Source organism: Cucumis melo, chromosome 2, assembly GCF_025177605.1.
Source record: "Cucumis melo cultivar AY chromosome 2, USDA_Cmelo_AY_1.0, whole genome shotgun sequence".
NCBI lineage: Eukaryota > Viridiplantae > Streptophyta > Magnoliopsida > Cucurbitales > Cucurbitaceae > Cucumis > Cucumis melo.
In genome coordinates, this window is record NC_066858.1 from 5,309,614 (window position 1) to 5,336,748 (window position 27,135).

The 27,135-nt window shown below is 31.8% G+C and overlaps 1 protein-coding gene and 1 long non-coding RNA gene across 3 annotated transcripts in view; one reads left to right on the forward strand and one right to left on the reverse strand.

The window, feature by feature from the left end:
- LOC127146549 (uncharacterized) overlaps positions 1–27,135 on the reverse strand; it is a 61,283-nt gene that overhangs the window by 12,143 nt on the left and 22,005 nt on the right. The window lies entirely within an intron of this gene.
- BG2 (beta-glucosidase 12) lies at positions 22,406–26,744 on the forward strand. 2 transcript variants are annotated; one of them, XM_008452228.3, is made up of 13 exons: positions 22,406–22,599; positions 22,728–22,797; positions 22,898–22,956; positions 23,095–23,170; positions 23,632–23,709; positions 23,852–23,939; positions 24,403–24,736; positions 24,885–25,000; positions 25,259–25,476; positions 25,624–25,655; positions 25,806–25,911; positions 26,001–26,103; positions 26,330–26,744. In XM_008452228.3, the coding sequence occupies exons 1-13, from the start codon at positions 22,498–22,500 to the stop codon at positions 26,499–26,501; spliced, it is 1,554 nt and encodes a 517-aa protein (XP_008450450.3). In that variant the 5' UTR covers positions 22,406–22,497; the 3' UTR covers positions 26,502–26,744. The 2 variants fall into 2 exon arrangements, with proteins under 2 accessions (XP_008450450.3, XP_050936729.1); XM_051080772.1 differs by lacking the exons at positions 22,406–22,599; positions 22,898–22,956 and having other exon boundaries at positions 22,615–22,797.

A 27,135-nucleotide genomic window follows, 5' to 3' on the forward strand; every position in this document is an offset into this window, starting at 1 on the left:
ATGTCATACTACCAACACTTAAATAGCTATACATTTCCTCTTAAAGGATATTGTACGTGCAACACTTCGTCTAACACACCGTAGAAATTATTGTTGCCACTTCCACTTTCATTGCTTTCACCAATGAGCATTACTCCATTGTTTCGAGTAGTAGGTCAGAAATCAAGTTCAGACGTGTGAAATCTCAGACCACCCACAATGCATCCATTGTAGAACCGAACGTCAGATGATGGTCCTGAATACCAATGGGTAGCAGTCGATGTAATAAAACATGACAATTGTGCGTTTTGAGTCCTGATACTTTCCCTTCTCTTTCATGTGCACATCTCGATATATTGGAAACAAATCCATTGAAAAACTTAACTGATTTTAGGAATTTGCAAATCTCAACTCGTTTATTGCTAGTCAGCGTATAGCTCGCGTATGGCTTCACCAATCGGTTACCAACATCTACAAGGTGTAAATCCTTTCTTATCTTTAGATCTTGTAGGTTCAACCGAGCATTCGTGGTATCCTTTGTTTTTCCTTCGATGTTCAACAACGTACCAACCAAATTGTCATAAACATTCTTCTCAATGCGCCTTCCGTCAAGTTTGAGACGTAACGATAGTCTCAACCAGTAAGGAAGTTCGAAAAAAATACTTTTCTTCATCTAATTAAGAGCTCTCTTTCTTTTCTTATCCTATATTGAAGGATGTTTACTCATAACTGAAAATTTCAACTGATCTAGTTGTTCTAATATTTCATGCTCATTCATCACCACGGGAGGAGCCCTACGCTCTACCTTTCCATCATGTAGTCTACTTTTACGCCACACGTGGTTCTCTAGAAGATAGCGTCTATGTCCCATGAAAGATATTCTACCTCGTATCCCGAAGGGTGATCTATCACTCATGCAAATAGGACATGCCTGATACCCCTTTGTACTCAACCGTGATAGGTCACCATACACCAAAAAGTCATTAATCGTCCATAACAAGGCTGCGTATAGCTAAAAGGACTGATATGTAAGAGAGTCATATGCACATACCCTAAAAGTACATAACTCTTTCAATTCCTCAATCAATGGTTGGAGATACACATCAATTTCCCTACCAGAAGATCTAGAACCGGGTATGAGTAGTGACATGAAAAAATTTGTCTCTTTCATGCATTTTCATGGTGGCAAATTGTAAGGAAGTAAAACAACATGCCACAAACTGTACGAGGTACTCATTTGACCAAATGGGTTAAACCCATCTGAAGCCAAGCCTAAATGCACATTCCTATGTCATCTCATGTTAGCAGACCCTTCTTGCGATATAAATAAGCGCTATAATCTCGGCACCAAAGAAAAGTGGCACAATACCTTGCAAAGTTTTTTCCTTCTATTATGGTTAACCTTGTACCTAGCCTCGCCACATGTAGGACAATATTGCAAATCAACAAACTCTTTCCAATATAGTACACAGCCATACTTGCACGCTTGAATAGTCTCATATCCCAAGCCCAAGTAATAAAGTTTTCGTTTTGCTTCATAAAATGAATTAGGGATACTAGTACTACACATTGGAAACGATGCTCTTAAGAGTTCTAACAACATGTCGAACGACTTGTTACTCCAACCATTTAAAACCTTCACATGCATCAATTTAACCAAAAAATTCAACGACGAAAATTCAGAATAATCGGGGTACAACTCATTACGTGCTTCATTTAATAAGTTCTGAAATATATTTATTCTATCTTCATCTATATTTACCCCAACATTCATCGGCATTTCATCTTCCAAACAACGTTCCTCTATTTCCTCTTCCTATTCAATCGGGGCTTGTGAATCATTTAGCATACCAAACATATGATCTTCTTCATAAATTTCCTACTACTAGTTCCTTCATAAAAAGGATTACTACTAGTTCCTTTATTAAAGTTTTCTGTACCTCTAAAGTTTAATGACTATCCATGATACACTCATTCCATGTAGTAGGGGATATTCCAATAGTCAGTAGGTATCGTTTCATACCTCTAATGAGCTCCAATTTAAATTCAAACATCTCTTGCATGGACATCTTAATCGTCTGTAGGCATCAACATGAAACTTGACAAATTCTAAAAATTGGGTCACTCCCTGCCTATACTCAAGGGAGAACTTATTTCTAAGTTTCATCCAACCCTTGTCCATCGTTTAAGTCCCTAAAAGATAAATAGATTTTATTATAAACATATCTCTCTCCCTCTCTCCCTCTCTCACATCCATAACTTACTCCCTTGAATTTTCACTATTTTCAGTAATATACAATCTCTTAAATTTTTCACTAAAACTAATTTCAAACTACAGAGATTACCATAACAGCAGAATAGCCAACACAACCTATTTTTCTTTGTATTAATGGTACCAATAATGTTATGAATTTGGTTATGGCCTATAGTAACTTGTATTATTTTTGTTAGTAGGAGTTGCTAAAATTTTGTATTTCTTGTATTCATCCATATGAATTTCTTGTTTTCTTTCATATATTATAATTCAAGTTGATAACCATAACTCAATAAATTCTCTTAGGACTTATACTTATGGATAGATCATGGATGCCAAAGAGTAGGTTATCCAAAGATTATGAATTGTGTGTAGAAAACTTCATTAATTTTGGATTTTCTAATAAGAAAGCTGCCTCTATTCGTTGTCCTTATTTGAAATCTGGAAATTATGAAAAACAAAGTCGTACTACTATTAGAGATCACTTATATATCAATGGAATGGATAAAAGTTATAAAATTTGGTTTTGGCTTGGTGAACAACTACCTAAGTCATCCTCATACGAGGAATCTTCTAAGTTTGACACCCATATGTATGAAAAGAAAAATGTTGGAAGTATAAATGAAATGATTGAAGTTGCTCATGAGGAGTATTCAAAAGATCCAAATGAATTTGAGAAATTGCTTAATGATGTCGAAAAACCACTATATGAAGGATGCAAAAAATTCACCAAGTTGTCCACATTAGTGAAGTTGTATAATTTAAAAGTTAGGTATGGATGGAGTGATATTAGCTTTTCAGAACTACTAAAAACTTTAAAGGAAATTTTGCCTACTACCAATGAGATCCCAACATCCATGTATGAAGCAAAGAAAACTTTAGGTGCACTAGGAATGAATTATGAAAAGATTCATGCATGCCCTAATGATTGTTGTTTGTATTGAAAAGAATATGTTAATGCAACTAAATGTCCTGAATTTGGTGAATCAAGGTGGAAGTATGCTAATAATACAAATGGAGGGAAAAAAACAGATTCCTAAAAAGGTTGTATGGTATTTTCCACCGATTCCACGTTTCAAAAGATTGTTTCGAAGTATTGACAATGCTAAAAATTTGATTTGGCATGCTAATAAACAAGTAGATGAAAAATTACGACATCCTACTAACTCTCCAGCTTGGAAATTAGTAGATTTGAAGTGGCCAGACTTTGGTTCTGAACCTAGGAATATTCGTTTAGCATTGTCAGTGAATGAAATCAACCCACACGGTGAAATGAGTTCAAAATATAGTTGTTGGCTCGTAGTGATAGTTATTTACAATCTTCCACCATGGTTGTGCATGAAAAGAAAGTTCATGATGTTATCAATATTGATATCGGGTCTAAGACAACCAGGAGATGACATTGTTACATACTTAGCACCACTCATTGAGGATTTAAAACTCTTATGGGAAAGTGTTGTTGAATGTTATTATGCTAATCTATAAGAAATATTCAATTTAAGGGCTGTTTTGTTATGAACAATAAATGATTTTCCTGCATATGGAAATCTTAGTGGATTTAGTGTGAAAGGGTATAAGGCATGCCAATTTGTGGAGATAATACATCCACTATAAGACTAAAATATGGGAAGAAAATGGAATACCTTGGGCATCGAAAATTTCTAGCACACAACCATCCATACCGGCGTCAAAAGAAGTCATTTGATGATGAAAAGAAGCTTAAAACAATTTCAGAACCTTTGTCTTGAGAGGCTATATATTCAAGAATAAAAGACCTTGAATTTCCAAAAGGAAAGAAGAAGACAAAAAAATAACCTATGAAAGGAAGTGCAAGGAGTTGTTGGGACAGAGTGTCTTCATTTTTTGAGCTACCATATTGGAAAGATCTTCATGTTAGACATTGTCTAGATGTGATGCACATTGAAAAAAATATTTGTATGAATATATTGGGTACGCTTCTTGATATTCCTCGAAAAAGGAAGGATGACTTGAATGTTAGACGTGATTTAGTCCATTTGAAAATTCGACCAGAGCTTGCACCTATCAATGGTGAAAAAAAAAATTCATTCCACCTACTTGTTATACTCTTACAAAGGAAGAAAAACGTTGTATTCTGAAGACATTGTCAGAAGTAAAGGTACCATAAGGTTATTCTTCCAATGTTAAAAACCTTGTGTCGAGGACTGATTTAAAACTTAATGGTTTAAAATCTCATGACTATTACGTTCTCTTACAATAATTGTTTCCTATTGCAATAAGATCTGTGCTCCTAAAACATGTTCGGTATGCCATCATTCTATTGAGTATATTTTTCGATCTAATATGTAATAAAGTCGTTGATGTGCAACAATTGGAAAAGTTGGAAGAAGATATTGTGGTGACTATGTGTTTGCTAGAAAAATACTTTCCCCCATCTTTTTTACCATTATGATGCATCTCATTGTACACATTGTAAGAGAAGTCAAACTTTGTGGGCCTGTATATCTTAGATGGATGTATCCCTTCGAAAGATACATGAAAGTTCTAAAAAACTATGTGAGAAATAGACATCGTCCAGAGGGTTGTATTGCAGAAAGTTATATAGTAGAAGAAGCTATTGAGTTTTGTTCAGACTTCTTATTTCGGTTGATCCTGTTGGGCTAGACATTGATAGATTTGATGCATCTTTAGACAATTCAAGCCTTGGTAGACCATTGTCTACAGGAGTTTCCTTCAAACCTTCAAACTTAACTATAAATTACAATGTTTCAATGTTGAAGTAAACACGTGGATGTATTGCAATTGAAATACCTAAATAAGGTTCTTCATCAAAAATGGATTCAAGAAGAACATAATCGAACTTTCATATCTTGGTTAAGAGAAAAGGTAAAATTTTAAACTTATTGATATTTTTTTATGATGGACTTTGTAATTACGTTTAGGTACTTGTCATGGTAGGTTGCATATGAGATTGGGATGAGAAATGTTGAAATTTCAGATAGCTTGGGATGGATTACTCATGGCCCTCATCCTTTTGTCATTAAGTATAACAGTTATACCATTAATGGAGGTTGATATCATACGGAGTTTTATGATAAGAATCAAACTGTTCAAAATAGTGGAGTTAGTTTAATGGCCAAAACAATGCAAGTTTCTAGTTCGAAAGATAAAAATCCTATCATTAGGTTGAAAACAGTAGTGGTATGAAGATCGATGACCTTGGTTTTGTCTTAGTTTATTTAAAAAAAAAATAGGTCATAATTTCGATTAATTTATAATGGCAACCCAAGTAAGACAAGATTTTTACGTTGAAGATCCAAGTGATGCTAGATGGTCAATTGTGCTTACTCCACCACAAAGAGATTGTGAAGATCAATCAAATGACAATGAACTTGGAGATATCATGTTACACTGTCAAGGAGTACCTAGTGATAAGCCAAATATTGATGGAGGTAATGATTTGGATGAGAATATCTCAACATATGTACAATTAGATTGTGAAGGCACATGAATTCCTAAATAAACATTGTGGGTGAGTTTCTACTTATTATGTACATATATGCTACGTTTGATTTTGTATATGCCTAGTATGCCTAATATAATCTACATTCTAAAATTATTTTTTAATATTTCTTTGACAGGATATTCTCCTTAACATGGAGTCAACGATAGTAAGAGACGGTGAAGACAAAGAGGTTGGTGGAGCTGAGATTCATGGATTAGAAAAACCTAAACAACAAAGAAAGCGGGGACCAAAGATTATGTTTGATGTGACACGTGTTCGAAGCGAAGGTGAAAAAAAATTGGTTGAATACAACGAAGATGGCGTACCCATTGGAGAAAATGAGGCGAAGCTCAACTCTTTTATCGGGTCGTGTGTACACTATCACATCCCCATTATTTATGCAACATGGAAAGATATGCCTGCAGAATTGAAGTAAAAGATATATATCATAGTTGAGGTAAATTTGCTTATAGTTTTTGTACAAGTTTATTTAAATTGACAATATGACAGTAACTGACCTTCAAAGCTGCATTTATAATCAACAGTAGGTCGAAGAAGAGCATTCTTAAAACTGCAGGGACAACATTCCATCAATTTAAGCATTGGTTGAGGAAGAGGTATATCTTGCTTTTCAAGAATGAACTTGAACTCTTGAAACGACCACCGAACATGTATTGTTATATTGATCAAAAATAGTGGGAAGAATTTGTTAGATTTAGACCATGTCCACATTTTGAGGTATCAATGAATTTATTTATATTTTAGGTATTAAATATTTGTTAAGAAACTTTATTAAAATCCAATACAATGTTGTATTGTGTAGGACAAAAGAAAAATTCAACAAGAGAGACGAAAGAAGAATAAGTATAACCATAGACTTTGAAGAAAAGGTTATGCTAATCTTCGAGAGGAATTGGTAAGAAGTAGTTTATGTTGAATTAGTCTTAAAATTAAAGCTTCTTAATCAATGTTGAAATGTAGAAAAATATACCTTCAGAAGAAAGTGAGCTTGACCGAGCTAGCATGTGGAAGAAGGCTCGTGTAGATAAGAAGGGACAATACTACAATGAAGATGTCCAAGAAGTTGTCAATCGTATAGTAAGACACATTACAATTTTGCATTCTTTAATTTTTGAAGTTTTATGAAATTAAATTATATTTTTTTTTGCATTTTTAGGATGAGATATCAAAAACTTGTGCTGATAAAGAACCGTCTCCAAACGATTATTTGACACAAGTTTTGGGTACACAAGAGAGTAGTGGACGTGGACGTGGAGTTGGCGGATTTGTCACCCCAACTGCTTATTTTCATACAGCAAAATGCTCAAAGAAACGAAGTGAATAAATTGAGAAGCTTAGTAAAGAGAATGAAAAACTTCGTTTGCAAGTTCAAGAATTAGAGAATATTCACATTTCAACATAATCTACATTAACATCTGCACATGGATCTTGCTCTACACCAAGATTAAAATACGATATTCAATGTAAAAGAAATCTAGAAAAGGAGAAAATGAATGTCACAACAAAGGTGGTTAAAGAGGAAGTGAATGTGGATGTGATTATTTTAAATGATCAACAAGAGGATGCTATGGAGGTAATTAGTTACGTTTTAGCACAATTTGATGCATGAGTTTTTATAAGTCTTATAAAGTTTATTAATGTTGGATTTATGACTTTCTTAGGTTCGTAATGAAAAAGAAATTGTATGTGACTCCAATATCAAGATGCCACTACCTTTGAAGACAATACTCAGATTTGCTGAAAAGGTAATGGACAAAGATTCAGGGATTCGTTACCAACTACCATTCTCGTTGTTTGGTATCGGTAGGAAGATATGTGTTCTTCGAGAAGATATTATTGATTTTTGTAACATGCGAGAAGTCAAGACTTTAACATTGGTTGCATACATGGCGTAAGTACTTATTCATCCACTCTAATCTTTTTATATAAATACTCGTTTATTCATTTTTCTATCTTTCTTAATTTTTGCATTTACAAGATGAACTTTCAAATTACATCTTCGTTGACCCGTCCCTTATATATGTTGAACACAACACACAATAAGTTAGAGCTCGCAATCTTTGCAATAGATTAATGGCTTCAAAATCAAACCAATTTGTTTTGGCTGCATTTAATCCAGGGTAGGTAATACTATACTAATCAATTCATTAAAATAAGGTATAGGTGATTTAGCTTTTTGAATTGAACCTCTTCTTTATATTCATCATTTGGGAAAACTTGTAGAATATATGTTATGAGTTATATGAAGGCAATCCTACGACGACGACGGCGGCGGGGGGGGGGGGGGGGGGTGGGGTTTATGAAATTAAGTTATATGAAAACCATCTACTTGTATTCTTTCTATGTAGTGGTCATTGGACACTTCTGGCTATTAATGCATACGATGAGACAGTCTATTATCTTGACTCACTTCAAACAATATCAAGAGTAGATATTAGATATGTCACTGACAATATGCACTATATTGGATAGTATGTGATTGGTTTCTTGACAATATGCACTATATTGGACACTATGTGATTGTTTCTTAACAATATGCTTATATTGAATACTATGTGGTTGTTTCTTGGCAATACGCATTATATTGGATATTATGTGATTGGTTTCTTGACAATATGAACTATATTGGATACTATATGATTGTTTCTTGGCAAAATGCTTATATTGAATACTATGTGGTTGTTTCTTGACAATATGCACTATATTGAATACTATGTGATTGTTTCTTGGAAAAATGCTTATATTGAATACTATGTGATTATTTCTTGTCAATATGCACTATATTGAATACTATGTGGTTGTTTCTTGATAATATGCAGTATATTGAATACTGTGTGGTTTTTTCTTGGTAAAATGCATTATATTGCGTACTATGTATTTACAGTGTCCTTTACAAATTGGAGTACTTGAATGTGGGTACTATGTGATGAGATACATGAGAGATATAATCACCAATGGGAGCATAGTAGTCACAGATTCAGTATGTTGTGTTTAAATGATTGTTTGAATTATTGGTTATAATTCAAGTAATCAAAGTATTAACTTCAATATTTTGGATTTCATATTAGATTGATATAAGGACCTCATACAGTCAACTTAAGTTGGATGAAGTACGAATGGAGCTTGCTGAATTTTTGGGTGGCCACATGTGATTATGGTGGTAGCTAAGTTCTTTTGTGTTAGATAGACAAATTTTGTTGATACTGGATATAGGGGAACTAGTTTCATTATTATTTTGTTGATACTGAATATAGGTAAACTAGTTTTGTTGATAGTGGATATAGGTGAACTAGTTTTGATATGGTACATCTTTAGGCTACAAATATATTTTGTTTATATCGACATTGATGGAAAGTTTAAACTATTGTTAGAAGTTTGGACTGCATATATATATATATATGTTGTAATTAAGTATGTAATCACCTACTTATATACGTGGTTCATTGATATATATGCAATTTCTTTGATGAAAAGTTTGAGTTAATTTTAATTGTTCAATTAATATGTATTTTAATGTTGTTGAACTTCAAAACAGGTGCATAATAAAATATATAGGTATTTAAAAATATATATAATTTTTTATTTGAAAAAAAAACTTGACATGCAAAACGTGTCAAGAGTAAACAAATTCTTGACATGTAAAAAATGTCAACAAACATTATATACTTGATACCTATAAACTGTCAAGTATAATTTCACTTGACACGTAAAAACTGTAAAAAATAAAACCCCCTATTTTTGACATTGGATTAGTTGACCCATAAAAATTGTCAAGTATAATCATATACTTGCTGTTTTTTATCTATCAAGTATAATTATACTTGACACTTAAAAATTGTGTAACGCCCCGAAAATTTAAGGTAAAATTTTTTCTCGTTTTATGTAAAATGCAAGTTGATATAATAATAATATAATATTAATTATATTATTATTATTAATGTTTATTGGTTATAATATTAATATTATAAATATTATTATAAATTAATAATATAGAAATATTGTTATTTCTAAAACAATAAAATAAATTATTATTTATTTAATATTAATATTTTTAATATATTATTATTATTACTTTATTATTATTATTATTATTATTATTTATATTTAATATATATTATTATTATTTAATTTAAATTATTAATATTATATAATTATTAAGAATTATATATATATATATATAATAAATTTTTTTATTTCAAAACCCTAACCGCGCGCCGCCTACCCCCCCCCCCCCCCCCCGATTTTTTTTTCTTCTTCCTCTCCCTTCCTCGCCCGACGCCGCGCCTCACCGTTTTCTCTTCCATCTCCGTCTCCGCCACCATCTCTCTTCCTCTCCGTCACCGTCTCCTGTTCCGCCTCCAGCGTCGTCGTCTCCGTCTCTGAAAACGAACAGCCGCCGCGGCCTCCATCCATTTCCGTTCCGCCCCCAACCGCCGGCAGCCGTCATCTCTTCCTCTTCCTCCGTTTCTGTCACCGTCGACGGCTTCACTTCAATCGGTGTTCCCGACGCAGCACTGAACGCCGAGGAGAGCCACCCACGTCCGCCGTCGACGTCTCTCACTCGAGCGTTGTCGGGCGGAGCAAAGAAAAAGGGAAGAAAACCCGACCCGAGCCACGGATCCGATTCGAGCAACCCGACCCGAGCCACGGATCCGATTCGAGTTTGAATGTTGGATTAAGATGTGGCCCTACTTTTCTCCCTTGAAGGTAGTACAGAGTTGACGCTTAAGTTCTCGGGTTCCGCGGCAGGCCTGGATGGAGATAGTTTCCTTTCCTTGAGTAAGTCAACGGATAACCTTTTAAAACAACTGCTACTAAAGTCACCAACTAAAACTTTCGTGTTTCGTTAGGTAGATCTGTCGAGCGTGGATTTCGATCGAGGGGCATAACCGAGTTTCAGGTAAGGGTTCTTCCTACTACTGGACCCCGAGTCCAGGCTGAAACCGTAGTAATCCACAGGAGATTCCACGTTTGTGACTGTACTGAATATCTGAATGCGTGTTGACTGTTAAGTACTAATACTATATTTTGTCTGACGAAAATATACTGTGACTGCTATTTGTGGATTGAGAATTTATGTTGATGGACCCTAAACTTACGGTTCAGTATGTAGTAAAACACTGGTCTGGATGTGGTTCATGAATTTGGACGGGGATGGATCGTGAGTCCGGTTTTGGTTGGTTAGTCGATTGGACCTAGGGTTTTCCCTATTGGTGTGCGAATCGGTAATGCATATAGCAACTGAGGGTGTAGATGTTTAAACTTATACTATCTGACTGATAAAGCCTATGGCGGGACTGTGATATGAATGCCGTGGGATGTGATTGATGTAGACAGTTTAGTTTGGACTGAGGGGTAACGGTTAGCTTCATCTATGGGGTAGTGTGCCTTACGGATATGTGCATCCTTCGGGAGCACTAGACTGATATGTGCATCCTTCGGGAGCACAAGACTGATATGTGCATCCTTCGGGGCACTAGACTGATATGTGCATCCTTCGGGAGCACTAGACTGATATGTGCATCCTTCGGGAGCACTAGACTGATATGTGCATCCTTCGGGAGTACTAGACTGATATGTGCATCCTTCGGGAGCACTAGACTGATATGTGCATCCTTCGGGAGCACTAGACTGATATGTGCGTTCTACGGAACCACTAGACTGTTATGTAGGGTACCCCCGAATAGGAAGTTAACTGTTGTTCCCTAACGGGCCCAGTAGTGGGTCCCTTACTGGGTATGTTTATACTCACCCTTTCCCTTCTTTAACTTTTCAGGTAGGGGTACAGCGAGGGGCAGACCGACGAGAGGCAGGAAGGATGCGTGAAGGCCATATGGACGCGTCTGGTTTTCTTTTCGCTTCCGCTATGTATTTTGTCAGAATATTTTGACTGTGATTTTGGACTGGTGACTTGACATTTTATTTTGTGATTTTTTTGAATTATTTAAAATAGGGCCCGAAACTGTCTTTTGTAAGGTTTATAATGTTTTAATGAATCGTATCTGGTCTGTTTTAAATTTTATGTTGAATGGTCGAGTTTTGGTATTTGGTAGTGACCTCAGCTTAGTCCGGAAAGTTGGGTCGTTACAAATTGTCAAGTAAACCTCCCGTATTCTTAACACTAGATTACTTGACATATTGAAAAGCGTCAAGTAAACTAATACTTGACAGGTAAAAAGCGTCAAGTAAACCTAGTTTTGTAGTAGTGCTTGTGAGTCTAAGCATAAAAATTAGATTATTCATATTACTCGGGTCCTAAAGTTGAATGCTGAGGTGAAGAAGGGACATTCTTCTAGCTTGGAGGTCGTTAAATGTTTTTTTTTTTACATTTGGAACGTAAATGGGCTAGGGAATCTTATGAAGTATTCAAAGTTAATGAACTCGTGTTGATATAACGAATCTAATTCTCAAATATCATCAATAGTTGAAATTAAAATGTATGGGGTTAAAAGATTTACTAAGATTGGCTTAAGTGTATGCTTAAGATGCTAAGAGTTAAGCTTGAAGTTAAGGGTCCAAAAGTGGATTTTTAGCCTAAACTAAAGCATGTGGTGAATGATACAAATTTATTAAGAAAAGAAAATATCTCGACCCATAGAATCATAAATAGTTTGAGTTGTCACCATGAAATGTTTTAGAGATAATTGTGGTATATTAATGTGCGAAGATAACAGAATGTCATTAATCGTTGTTTCTGGCTAAATTGAATTGGTGAAAGCGTATAACCTCGGGGGATAGAGATACTGATTGCAAGTGGCTCATTTTCAAGCTTTCTTTATACATATACACGTTATCTCTTGATATTTCTTGGAAACAATCATGACTTGAATTCAGTTTATGTTTTATGACCATGTTTTCGTTTATGTTTAAACAATGTGTTTACGCTTCACGATTTGATGAATGTTTATGACTTGAATTTTATAAAAATGGGTTTTAACTTCCTGTATTCATTTACACTTAAATGATGCGTATGTTCATCATGATTTTAAGAATGTGCATGGCTTGAACTCTATAAAATCGTATTTTAAGTTTTTATTATACTTTGTTTTGAAATATGGTTAACCGATGCATATGGTAAACAAGAAGGTGATTTTCCTAAGCTACATGAATGTGTTTCTCTAGCGCTACCTATGGTTATCATGGGGTTCTAGGGCTGAAAGAGGTCGTGATCAGAGATCTGGAAACCTGAGCCTAAGTGAGGATGTGGATGGAGGATTGTGATATGGTTTCAAGCCTAGCTTAACTCGTGGTGGGGGGCTCTATGTGCACATAGGAGTGGTACGTTGTTACTGTGGTAGGTGCTAAGTATACGTGAGCTCTTTTTGGCCACATGTATCCTTGTGGAGTGAATCACATGAAAGCTATTCCCGGGCCGTATACTTAGTATGCTATCATGGTTGGATTGGATTAGATGGATGTTATTACTTTTGTAGGTGCTAAGTATGCGTGAGCTCCATTTGGCCGTGTGTTTTCCTAGTGGATATGGAGCACGTGTGAGCTATTCCCAGGCCATACACTTAGTATGCTATCATGGTTGGATTGGATTGGTTGAAGGTTGTTGTCGTGGCGGGTACTAAAGATGCGTGAGCTAGTTTTGGTCGCATGATTCTTTGTCATGTGCGAGCTGTCTTTGGTCGTATTTTTAGACGCCATGCCATGGTTGGATTGACTACAGGTTTGGTGGTGGACTAATGGCTTTGAGTAAATGATATTTTTGACTAAATTTTTCATTACAAATGCATATTTACAGATTTTCTACTTAAGCATGTTTTACGAGCTTTACTTCTAAGAAACTTACCACTCATTGAGTATTCGACTTACGTTTCTAATGTTTTCTCCCCCCTTCAGGTAGCGAACAAGGGCTAAGCATTGGTTGAACTCTCATCATCGATTGTAGATCTCAATTATTATATAGTTATCTTTTGTAATGCATCGTGGAGTGATTAGATGTAGCGCGAGTGAGACTAAGAACTTGTGATTGTAGAGATCCCTCTTGAGATTAAAACTTTTTTTTGTACGACATAACTAGTTTGAATATGATTTTCTGAGTGAAACTCTGAAACTGTTTGGATAAGTGTGTGGTGAGACACACTTGATGTGTTGTGGAGTTTTGAAGTTATATATACATATATAGAAGTGCGAAAATCTCACCCTATTACAGGTTTGGCTAACCCGTATTTTAGGGGAGGTATTGTCGAAATTTTTATAGAACTTTTTAAAAGCATTTTTATCAAACTTACGTTTGAAGAGGATTGTTTAAAGGAATAGTTTCATACCACGATTTAGGTGAGAAGGGAAAACTTTGAACGGGGTGTGATAATGCTTATCTATAGCATGTAACATATCATAACATCATAAATATGACATGAATATTAATCTTAATGTCCTTAATCATGTGATTAATATAGCATGCATCATCATCAACGTAAATCAATCATCAAAATAATATCAGTCATCATCATCAATCATCAATATCAATACATTATGCATCTTAGCTACATCAATGCATAATGGAAAATTACATGTAAGCTCTTCACTTCAGTTCGAAGGTCTAGTAGTAGAATCTCTTACCTAGAGATTTTAGCCAAACAAAACACTCCTTAGCTGACAGTAAAAATTCTCCAATTAATTTGATCATAATCATGAAAGAAAATTTTAGTTTCTTAATTAATAAAATTAGCTTGGCTATCATTCAAAAATTCTCCCAAATTAATTAAGTTCCAAAAACTTGGGGTTGAAACCAATTCAAACTTGATTGGAAAAATTCAATATTAAATCTTAAAAAATTAGTCAATTGAACCTTTAAAGAAACAACAGTTAGATCCAAAATTAAATTAATTTCTTTAGCTTACCAAGGTTACTGAAATTGAGGTTGAAAAATTCTATTATCCTTGATGAAAAAATTCATGACTTCAAATCTTCAAGTTTTGCCAAAGGGACCAATGATAACTAAAATCGGTAAAGTGACAGCAGCAGAGGGTTACCTTAAACAAGAAAATGAGGAGCCTTTTTCTTTTTTCTTTTTTTCCAACTTAAACATTTCAATGCTATTTATAAACTCAAATAATAACAATAAAATTTATTGTTATTATTATTTCCTTTTCCTTTTAGGATATATATATTTATTTATATCCAGTATCTTTTTTAATAAATTCTTTAAATGCACAAAATTGTAGGCATTTATAACCATTAATAATAATAATAATAATACTTCTTTTATCATTATTATTATTCTCTCTCCAAAATATAAATGTATATATATTTATTTAGAAGAGAGAATATTTATTTAAATCGTTATTCTCTCTTCTAGATAAATATATCATTTCTTTCGTCCAATCAAATCAATCATCTCTCTTCTCATGAATTATCTTTTTTTCTTTTCAAACAAATATAATTATATTCTGTCATATAATTAAGTTTACTTTTCCATATTAATTATTTATACAAAACCAAATAATTAATATCATATTCCACCCAAAAAATCTAAATTATTAATTAAATATATATATATATATATATATACACTCAATTAAATCCAATTCCATCAATACCAACTTTTCCCTCTAGAATCTGAAATTAACTTAAATCCCAAGTTCTTTTAATCAATCAAATCTTTTCCGATAAATCACTCATAAGTTTCAACATAAATTATCTTAACCCAACAGTTAAATTTTAGTTCAAATCTTTAATATAACACCCAAATAATTTAATATAATTAATAAAAACTCTTTAAAGATTTGGGATATGTTACATTCATTTGCCCAATAATTATATTTCAATATATAATTATTAATTTTTCTTTTAAATAAATCTAATTTCTTCTCTTTCCTTATTTACCCAATCATATCAACTTCTTTTCAAAATCAATATTTATCTTTCTCCAAAATAATTAATTATATTTCACAATAATTAATTATTATTTATCTTTTTCCAAAATAATTATCTTTTTACAAATAGTTATATTTTTCCAAAATATAATTATTTTCCTTTTTCTCCCTTAATAAATATCTTTTCTCTAAAATACAAATTATCTTTTTCTTAAATAATTATATTTCAACAAATATAATTATCTTTTCCTTTCCCATAATAATTATATATATATATTTCCATATATACATATAATTATCAAATCTCTTAACAAACTTTTCACTCTATAATTTAATTAAATAACATACATACTTATTTAATTTAATTCAATTTCAACAACGCTAAAACTCTCCACCTTTACTCAAACCTTATAACATACAATTTAATCAAAATCTTGACAAGCACCACAAGCCAAAACCTCTAGTTAATTAAATATTCATCCAACAAATATTTAATTAATTTCAATTTCCCTGGAAATCAAATAATCTCATTAAATGAATTCAAAATAATGCCTAATAAATTAAACCTAATTAAACAAAACTAAGACAATTAACTCCAAAATTATCTAAATTTTGGGGGCGTTACATATATACTTATATTTTCTCTGGATTTTGGATTCAATAATGGAAATTTTTCATAAATATAACAAGAATATATGCCTACATCTCCTAATTGAACAATGCAAAACTAAGGATTCTAGTTTGATATCTACTCCTACTGAACTAATGAGTCTAACAAACAAATTATGATGTTTAAGCAGCACTAAAACATTAACCACATGATATATAGCAAAACAGTTATTCCCTTCACATTGACATTTTTTCACAATTACTTTTATGGTTCAACTTCAGCCAACATTAGTGTGTGCCACCAACCACACAAACAATATTTTGTGGTAAACATTTGTCGATGGATACCTTGGAAAATAACTGGCCATCATCTTTGAGAACAACAATCAGTAAAGGACGAGATTAGAATAAGAAATAACACATATGAGGTAAATAGAAATGTATTGGGATCGTTCAACCCACATTCATTTTAACAGACTGAATAGTAAAACCATACATGTATCATACTTGTTATCATAACCCCACTTGTTACTACGATGCTATGGCAACCTCCGCAAGCAATTCAATGGAAGAGCAAGGGTTATTTATGTTTGAAGCAACCTTGTATTTCCTTTGATACAACTCGTAATAATTTTCAACTTCCCCCTTTGTACATTCCTAACAATACTTCAAATTCGAATTCAATACTAAAACCTACAACTAATTCAAAATCTAAATACTAAAACTAATTTGAAATCTAAAACCTATAACCTAAAAGTAATTTGAAATCTAAATACTAAAACTAATAAACTAAACCACTTACCAAAATCAAGAGCGACGACGATGACGAGTGGTGAATAGGGACGACGATGATTATTACAAGTTGTGTGGAAGGGGATATGGGATGGTGATTTCTCTCCTTGGTCTCTTTAAACTCTTTTGGCCTTACCCTTTTCAGTTTTGTCAATTATAGAATTGGAAGTAGGTTTTTATAACGGAATTTCAATGAAGAATAAAGACGTCGGGAGACATCCCCTATTTCCAACATAATAAGTAAGACGTCGGTAATAAGGTCAACCTCTCTTGCTGTTTCTTGCATGGCGTCGAGGGGAGTTGAAAAATTATTTTATTGTATACTTTTATCCGACACAATCAACATAGACATCGGGAATGACCACACTTTTTCTGACGCCTTGCATAGAGACGTAGGGAAAAATGCAAGAATTAAATATTAATTTATCTTCTTCCAACGTCTTGAACCACGACGTCGGGATTACTCGTCTCCATCGATGTATATTTTGAGGTATTGAGAATGGGCCTTTGTTCTGATAGTGCCTTCATCGATGCTTTTTTCTGCGTCGGGAAAGCCCCGATTTCTTGTAGTGAGTGGATTGTATTCATAGTGTTATCAGGACAAGACATCCAATTTTATTAATATATTATAGACCGCCTACAACAAATTTTGTCTTTCTTGGGGCACACGAATTTTAATTTCCGTCTTGATGATCATAACAAAAGATCATCAAGAAAAATAACACTTTATTTATATGTTATATATCAACTACAACCCGTTAAAGTTTTATTAAATAACTATCTTCGAATTTTAGTTTATTGATTTGAGTTATGCAAGCTAAAGGTCAAATAATTAACACTTTATTTATGTAAAAAAAAAAAGATTGTTTACTATGTACAAACCATGAGTTTATGACATAAACTCCAACATAAACAACCAGAACGTAGGTCCTACCATGCACCTCAAACTAAGGTAAAGTTTTTCTTGTATGTTGGATTCTTGATACTATATAGAGTTTTCCTTTTCTTCTTTTTTTTTTTTTTGGAGAAAGGTAAAGATTTAGGGGGTTGATAGGGAGAGAAGATAAAATGGAGGTGGTAGATCTCTTGGTTTTTTTTTTTTTTTTTTGTGTTTTCTTTAAGAAGGTGAAAGCTAAGAGAATGGGAGACTATGGAGGCTAGAGGTTTGGATGAAGAAGAGAGGATGCGGAGGTTGGAAAATTGTCTAGGTTTTTTTTTGTGTCTTTTTTTTTTTTTTTTTTTGTGTTGTGCCTCATAAATGAAGAAGAAATGATTATTTATTGCCAAATTTTTTTTTTCAAAGGGCTAAAAATTCAAAAATGACTATTTTCTTTCTTTGAAAAAAATACTAGCTAGCATTGACATTCATCTTAAAAAAAGCATGGAGCTTTTAACAATCGCAATCCATTTGAAAAATTTAGGATATTTAGTAATTCTCCACTTACCTTAATCTAACTAATTGATTTATTTACTCTAACCAAACTACCCACACAATTTTAGGAGTAGTTAAATAACATTTTTTTTTTTATAAAAATTAGTTAATGACAACGTTAGAAAATAGTTAAATTAAGATAAATATTAATCTAAGAATTGAATTAATTTTAAATAACATGGGAAAAAAATTAGGTGGGTACAGTTAAATTTCAATTCCCCCTTGCTTGGTTAACTCCATAATTTCGGACATAACCACACTTCAGTCTGTTCCTATTTCGAATATATCTATTAATCCTAGGTGTTGAATAATTCGTTGTTCACATAATTCAAAATTCTTAATTCTTTGTTCACACACACTTCCTTTTCTTATTATTATTAATTATTATTTTGTTGAATATTAACTTCTACTAACTCTTATTATCAAAAGTAATTCCGGATGTCAATCGTCTCGTTCACATTAACCAAATTAAATTCCTTTTGAGACTTATAACTTGTAATAATTAAATTTCAATTCTCCCTTATACTTGGTTGACTCCACAATTGACCAACCCTTTCTCCAATCTTAACTTATCTTAATCACAACCCCACATTAGTTCTTATTTCGAATATATCTATGAATTATCCTAGATTTTCAATAAACTTGATCTCTCAAGTCTCCAAGGTCAAACTAACCTATTAGCTTTCTAATAGTACCAACTAAAAAAAGAGGAGTTTACATTTAATTATTATTACTACTTCTACCGCTACTATCTATTATTACTCTTACTTTTGGTACTACTATTATTACTACTGCTGTTCATTATTATTTATCTACTACTATTGCTACTATTATTACTATTATTTTTGTGCAATTTAATTTTCTTGCCACCAACCATTTCAACAGCCTCTTCCAATAAGTTGAGTTGTGAGAAAGTAAGTTAATTGAGAAACTTTATGCTTTTTTGAGTTCGGCTCCTGTCACTACTAAAATAATCTGGTTAAAATTATTTGGTCCACAATTGGATGTAAAATTCTACTAAACACCAACATTATTTGAATAAAGAAAGTAGAAGGCTAAGGAGATCAGAGGTTTCAAACGCAAAATAGTTTGTCTGATGATTTCAAAAGCAAGACATAGGAGTACCCCTTTGAGCTGCAAGCACTATACCAAATTGCCTTTTCATATACTAAAGTGGAATAACCTACGTGCCCCTTAACCCTACGAGTCTGTGCCTCCATTAGCGCCTATACTTTTCATTTCTTCATTTGTTATTAAATTTGAGATTGAAAGTAGTACCTATGTTTAGTTTAAATTTTGTGAGGCACTTTGCAGTTGATGAGATCCTCAACCAATCTATGTACTCAAGACACGATGCCTCTTTTAGGTGAACACTTCACTTTTCGGTAAATATAAGTTCATATGTCTATCATATGTAGTTTGATACAATATTAAATAAATATGAGATTTTATCTTCAAAACAATTAACAATAACAATAAGTAACATGTCAACTTTATATAGGGATAAATTTTTTCCTTTCTCAAAAATTAATTCTGTCCATATTATTTTTTTTGGCAAAAACCCAACTTTGAAGATTAATCAAAATCAGGATTGACTAACCTAAATTTTACAATAAATACACTTTATTGGTCAACGAATTAAGAATACTAGAGTATTCACATCATATGATGTGAACCCTCATTTTTTTATGTTTATAATCTATACCTACAGTTCACATCTCATTATTCAACAATTAAGTCGAACTTGTTTTTTAGAGAGAAAAAGACAAATTTGGGGTTGATAGCTCTGTTCTTTTCTCCTTTTTTATTCAATCCCATGTGGAAAACTATTATATATAGTTAACCTATCCTAGAGTCATTTTAATATTGAATTTCCCAAATTTGCTTTTATGCATTTTATACAATTTCAATTCAAAATAATTCAAGTTCACCCTCGGGAAGAAACCATTTGTTTGAGAAATTCATGTGCTTTCTAGGTTCAAACCAAACTTACTGCAAAAACTAATTCTTCATGGTGGGTGATTTGGTTAAATCATTGGATCCATATTTGAGGGAAGAAATTAATCCGCTTGATCAACCATCCATCGACATGATATATTAGTTAACCTCAGTTTTAGAATTTACTCCACTTAATTATTTCTCCATTTGTCATTAGATTTGAGATTAAAAGTAATTAATACCGATTATTATTAATATAAAAGTTGTGATGCAATTTCATCGATGTTGAGGATGAGAGGTCCCAGCCTACATTACTTAATATTTTATTTATATTATCCCTCCATCTGCTCAACTAATAAGATTAATCAAAATTATCATTAATATAACCTAAATTTTATAATAATACAAATTTAACTTTACAAATGTGAAGACTCCTTCTTTATCTTTGAAAGTATTAAATTTTTTACCTGCAGTCAACATCTCATAAGCTAAAAATATATCCGATCAAATCCAACGTGTTTTCTGAAAGGGAAAAAGCCAAATTAATGTTTGGTAGATGTGTTTTCTTTTTGCTTTCTTTAGGTCAATGTCATGTGGGAAACTATTAAATATTATCAACCGGTCCATTATTAATTCACCATCCCAATATTTATATCCCAAAATATTTTAATAGATATATATATATAATTGTCTTTTTTTATCTATCGTGTATTATAATATTTTAATATATTTGTAGATATTTTTTAAAATTTTGTTAACTAAAATAAATTTTCCTTTTAATTTAATTTTGTTAACTAAAATAATTTTTCATTATTAAATCAAAAGGTCTTCTTGTAAATTTGATAAAATAAGTTTTAAAAATTAGACTACTTTCGTAAAAATAATAAAAAACAATCTCATCTCATGAAATGTTAACATACCCAAACACTTAATATACACATGATACACTTGATACATTTGATAGCTTGGATACGCTTGAATACATTTGGATACATTTCTTAAGAATTTGAGAACCAACTATCTAAGATAAATCGAAAATCTAAGAATTAATAACTGATTTTCTCCATCGCTTCCATCTATAAACTTACATATACTTTAATATATATTCCATGACACACAATATGTGTGTATATATATATATATATTTCTTATTTTACTGAGTTTATTTGGTTGGCTTAATTTTTTAAAGGCAAAATTGGAGATTAATTTCCTATATGGTTAATATCCATTAATGTATACATGGATAATATTTATTAATGAAGGATTGTAGTTGACAGTTAATAAAGATATTCGGTTAGTTGTAGTTGTTAACTATATCTTCTGTCAAAGTTGGTTAATATATATTAATAAATTGATGGAGTTGAATTTTGTTTTTTACAGCGTATGATCTAAAAATATAAGCTTGTGGCATGTGATATTGTTTGTGGTTGAAGACATAAGTGGCGGCAAACATGCAAAAAGAAATTGTGTAGAGAAAGTCTTTTACAAAGTACTCAGTTTGAGAGGTGTCTAGTGTTGAACACTTTCTTTGTGGTATTGTGAGTCACTAGTTTGAGAAGATTTGTGCAAGTTAAGGAGAGCCTAACGTTGAAGATTCTTCTGAGGAGTCTTGTACAAAGGGAGCCTACACATTGAGACGCAAGGGTGAAGCATATAATTCCTTGTTCACACATCAAGTGATTTAGGGGGAGCCTAAACATTTATATTGTAAGTCATATAATTCAAGATAGTTGATTGTTAATAAATTATGTACTAGTGATACTCGTCAATCTTTACAAATTATCTTTTCAATCGGACTAAAAACTTCCTAGATATAAATGTCGTAACATCGAACTAAGTTTTCAAAATTTGATATGTTTGTTGTGCTTTATATGTTTCCGTAGTTGTTCGATTCTGCTAGTAACTCACAATACATCAAAGGATACAACTATAGGTAAGTGTGTTTTCTCATTATATGTTAAAATAATTATTAAAAGAAAAGAAAATGAAGCCCATGGATCCCGTGGCTTGCAGCTTGGCCTCATTATAAAAGGGCAATTAGAAAGTTGAAGTATATCACGCCAATCAAAGTAAAGCCAAGAAGGATAATAAGGGCATTTTTTAATTTCTTGGTTCTAATTTCTTTGGCATATTTTTCCCTTATCCTTTTATACTACTTTCAATGGCTGAAGAGGCTCCAGACTCCTCTTTCATTCCCAGTATAATTAGGAGAAGCACCTTTCCTCCAGGCTTTGTTTTTGGTTCTGCATCATCTGCTTATCAAGTACCATAAAAACACACTTCCTTCTTTTCACTTTTCTTCTTTCATTTTCTAAATTAATAATATCTAACATATGCATATGTATGTATGTACGTCGTATGTGTATACATATATACATTGTATTTTAACAGTATGAGGGTGCTGCTTTTGAATATGGGAGAACACCAAGTATTTGGGATACATTTACTCATGAACACCCTGGTTCTTTCTTTCTTCCTCTCTCTCTTTTAATACGGAAAATAAGAATAAATTAAATAAATGACGAAGTAAGTTACTTTTTTTTTTTTTTGTGGAACTCCAGAGAGAATTGATGATGGCAGTAATGCAGATGTAACTGTTGATCAATACCATCGATACCCGGTTTGTGAGATTTATGTAGTTGCAGTACATAAAATTAAAAGATTGGCATACCACAAATTTTTTAACCCTAACTACTTGATTTATCCATTGAAAATGTACATTGTTATATTGATTAATTATTCTTCGTGTACAATACAGGAAGATGTTAACCTTATCAAGAAAATAGGTTTTGATGCATTTCGATTCTCAATTTCATGGTCCAGAGTCTTGCCAAGTAAGGATTTAAGTATCACTTAACATATATGTGAAAAAGTTACCTTAGATTTTGTGTATTTAATTTTTCTTTTAAAAATAAAATTTGAATTTATGAAGAAAACCTTTGGTTGGATTGGCAGCTGACACTTTTATGATAGAAAGAAAGCATTAACTAAGGGCAACTTTGGTATTTGATTTCAAAAGTAACCCTAATGCTCACTTTTCCCACATCGGACCTAAAAGGGCCACACAATTCAAAATTGTCACATTTCTTATTTTCTTTGTTTTTTTTCCTTTAAATCTTAAATTAGATAATTTCAAAATTTCATAGTTTATTTTGGGTTGAATTTAATTTAGCTTAAAAGTATGTTAATTTGTAGTACTTACGCTTCGATTTTGTATATGCATATATATAATTTAATTGAGGATAACTTACGTATATGTTAATTTATGTTTTGTCAACGTTTTGAAAATACATAGCGGGAAAGCTTTGTGGTGGTGTGAATCAAGAAGGAATTGACTATTACAATAGACTCATCAATGATCTCATTTCAAAAGGTCGGTGTATTATATATCTTAATACTTCATTGACTCATTAAAAGGGATTGGTCTAATTGATTATTTTAGCCAAATTATTTGGCTTAATTAAATAACTTAGTAATTTTAATGATCAATATTTGGAATTGTAATTAATTTGTAGGCATCCAACCATATGTAACAATTTTCCATTGGGATGTTCCTCAAGCTTTAGAAGATGAATATCTAGGCTTCTTGTCCGAACAAATTATGTGAGTATAGCCTTTCTTTTTCCTTTTTACATAAATATAATAATTATAGACATATATATTATAGTATTAATTACTGTTTTTACATAACAAAATACTTCCCCTATAGTATTGTTAAAAAGAAAAATAATTCTTCTTTTTTTCCTTTGTTTCTCTCTCCTTTTAATTAAGTTAATAATATGGTTGACTTTTAAACATCTTTGATGATAAGTCCTTAGTTGAGATCCATACTCATATTGGCATATAATAACCACAATAATTAAATGAATAATTATATATATTGACAATAATGATCTGCGGAAAAAACTAAAATTTTTTAGTTGTTAATTAAAGTATTTAATAAATTAAGCTTAAATAGCTATATTTGTATCCTAACCATTATTATATTTAAATAGAAGTTTAATAAGGATGGTCAATATATAATAAAGTTTTTAGCTTATTTAACCTAATATTGTTATTGATTTAGAGATGATTATCGAGACTTTGCTGAGCTTTGCTTCAAAGAGTTTGGAGATAGAGTGAAACACTGGATCACTTTTAACGAGCAAAATATCTTTGCATCATATGGCTATGCAACTGGGATATTTGCACCCGGCAGAGGCTCTTCTTCGAAACATTTTGATTATCTGTGTGGAGATTCTGAGCATAAACCACATATTGGTCTTGTACCACGTAGAGGCTTCTTTTGGAAATTGTTAGACTGTGAACTCGAGGGAAATCCTGGAATTGAACCGTATATTGTTGGTCACAACCAAATTCTCGCACATGCTGCTACGGTCAAACTTTACAAGTCTAAATATGTAATATTTTCCCCTCGTATTATCTAAATTTGATTTTTTGTTAATTCCATTAGTTAAAAGCTCAAAATTTTATAATTTATTGATTTCGATCAAGTAAATTAAAAAATTTTCCAAATTTATCGACCATTTTCTCATATGGTATTTGTAGGAATATCAAAATGGTCAAATTGGAGTGACATTGAATACGGATTGGTATGTCCCAAATTCAAATCATGACGAAGATGTTAAAGCTGCATCTCGGGCTCTTGATTTTTCTCTTGGGTGGTAAGTAAAATAATTAATATATAACCTTTTACATAGGAGGAGAATTTTTTTTAAAATTACCAATATAGTAAAATTTAACTATGTGTTCGTGATAGACTCAAATAGGCATCTATGAATATCTACATAGAGATTGATCGCATGGTTTATCAGAGATAGAAAATAAAATTTTGTTATATTTTATAATAATTAGTCGGAAATCTTACCATTATAGAAATACCTTATTATGTTATTGAAACTATTTAAATGTTATATTCGTAGGTTTTTGCATCCTTTGGTGTATGGAGATTATCCAGCCAGCATGAGAGAACTTGTGAAGGAGAGATTGCCCAAATTCACAGAAGATGAAGTTACATTGGTGAAAGGGTCATATGATTTTCTTGGAATAAATTACTATACAGCTAATTATGCAAAAAATAATCCCAATGTTGATCCTAACAAACCAAGCCAAGTCACTGATGCACATGCTGATGTTTCAAGTAATGCATTCATTATATTTTAATATTACATCAAAATGATCATCTAATGTTATATATCTTTTATTTTTACATTTCTTTTTCTCATATATACACATCTAAATTTCTCTCTATTTTGACTTTGCCTATTTGTGTGTTTCTGAATTGTAGCTGATCGAGATGGAGTTTCTATTGGTCCAAAGGTAATCAAATGTTTGAATATATATATATATATATATATATATATATATATATATATATATATATATATATATATATTAAATTTGTTTAAATATTTAATTTTATGCAATTATTCCTGTTTTTATCAAATGATTTGTTTATTTTATTTGTAGGTTCGTAAAGATTCTTGGCTTGCAGTTTATCCAGAAGGACTGAAAGATCTTATGATACATATAAAGCATCATTATAAAGATCCAACCATCTACATAACAGAAAATGGTACTACAATTAATTTTACTATATATGTATACATGCACATGCTTGATGTTTATTATAGTCTTATTAATTAGTGTATTTTTCAAATACAGGATATCTTGACTATGATGATCTCGACGTTGAGAAATTACTTAGAGACGAGGGTAGAGTTAAATACTACCAACAACATCTCATCAAACTTCATGAATCAATGAAGTGAGTAACTAAATAAAATATCATAATTTATATACGAAAGATTGTAATAGACTATATTATATTTGTCTACTATCTATATTATGATGGACAGAGAAACGTAAATCATAGAGGAAATAAACAATGATACTTTACTGTATTTGTTAATATTTTAATTCATATAAACCATCTAAACTATATTTGCTATGCCTTTGACTAATTAGTGATGTATTTTGGAATATACTTGTAGGGCTGGAGTAAAGGTAAAGGGATATTTTGCATGGACATTACTGGATGATTTTGAATGGTCAAGAGGATATACTCTGCGGTTTGGAATAAACTACATTGATTTCAAAAACGGAACTTTGGATCGAATCCCAAAACTCTCGTCAAAGTGGTTCTCCCATTTCCTACGCAGTTGAAGATGATTCACAACCCCATCAAAACCTATCTGCTAAGGCATTATAATAAAGCCTCCTTAAAAGCTATTTCCTAAATGCCATTATAATAAATCCTTAAAGCTATTTCCTAAGGCATTATTATATTTTAATGTTGTTTTGTTTTTTATATTGCAATCTTGTTATTTTAATGTTTTGGGTCAATAGAACAAATTACCTAAGCTATTGTGTTGTTTGGATTGAGAATATATATGCTGCTTTCGTTTACCCATTGGCCTAATTATCTTTTTACTATTGTTATTGTTAGTCTAGTTGTATAAATGACATTTAAATAAAAAATAATAAAATATACTATAACGATCCAACTTTTCTGACTAAACTGAGGTCGTTACTTTAATATAAAGACACTTCATCTAAACATAAAAATTCATAAAACTTGTTTAAAATCAAGTAGTATACATAAAAGAATAAGAAGAAAAAACTGTATTCCAACACTATTTCAAACAAATTAAAAGTTCACAAACATCATCTATAAAGTCACCAAGAAACAAAAATGTGTTCTGAACATGATATTCATTTCAATCCTCAAAACTAAGAAAAAAACAATAAAAACATTATGCGAAAGCATTTGAAAAGGTGTTCCCATATGGCGATCATG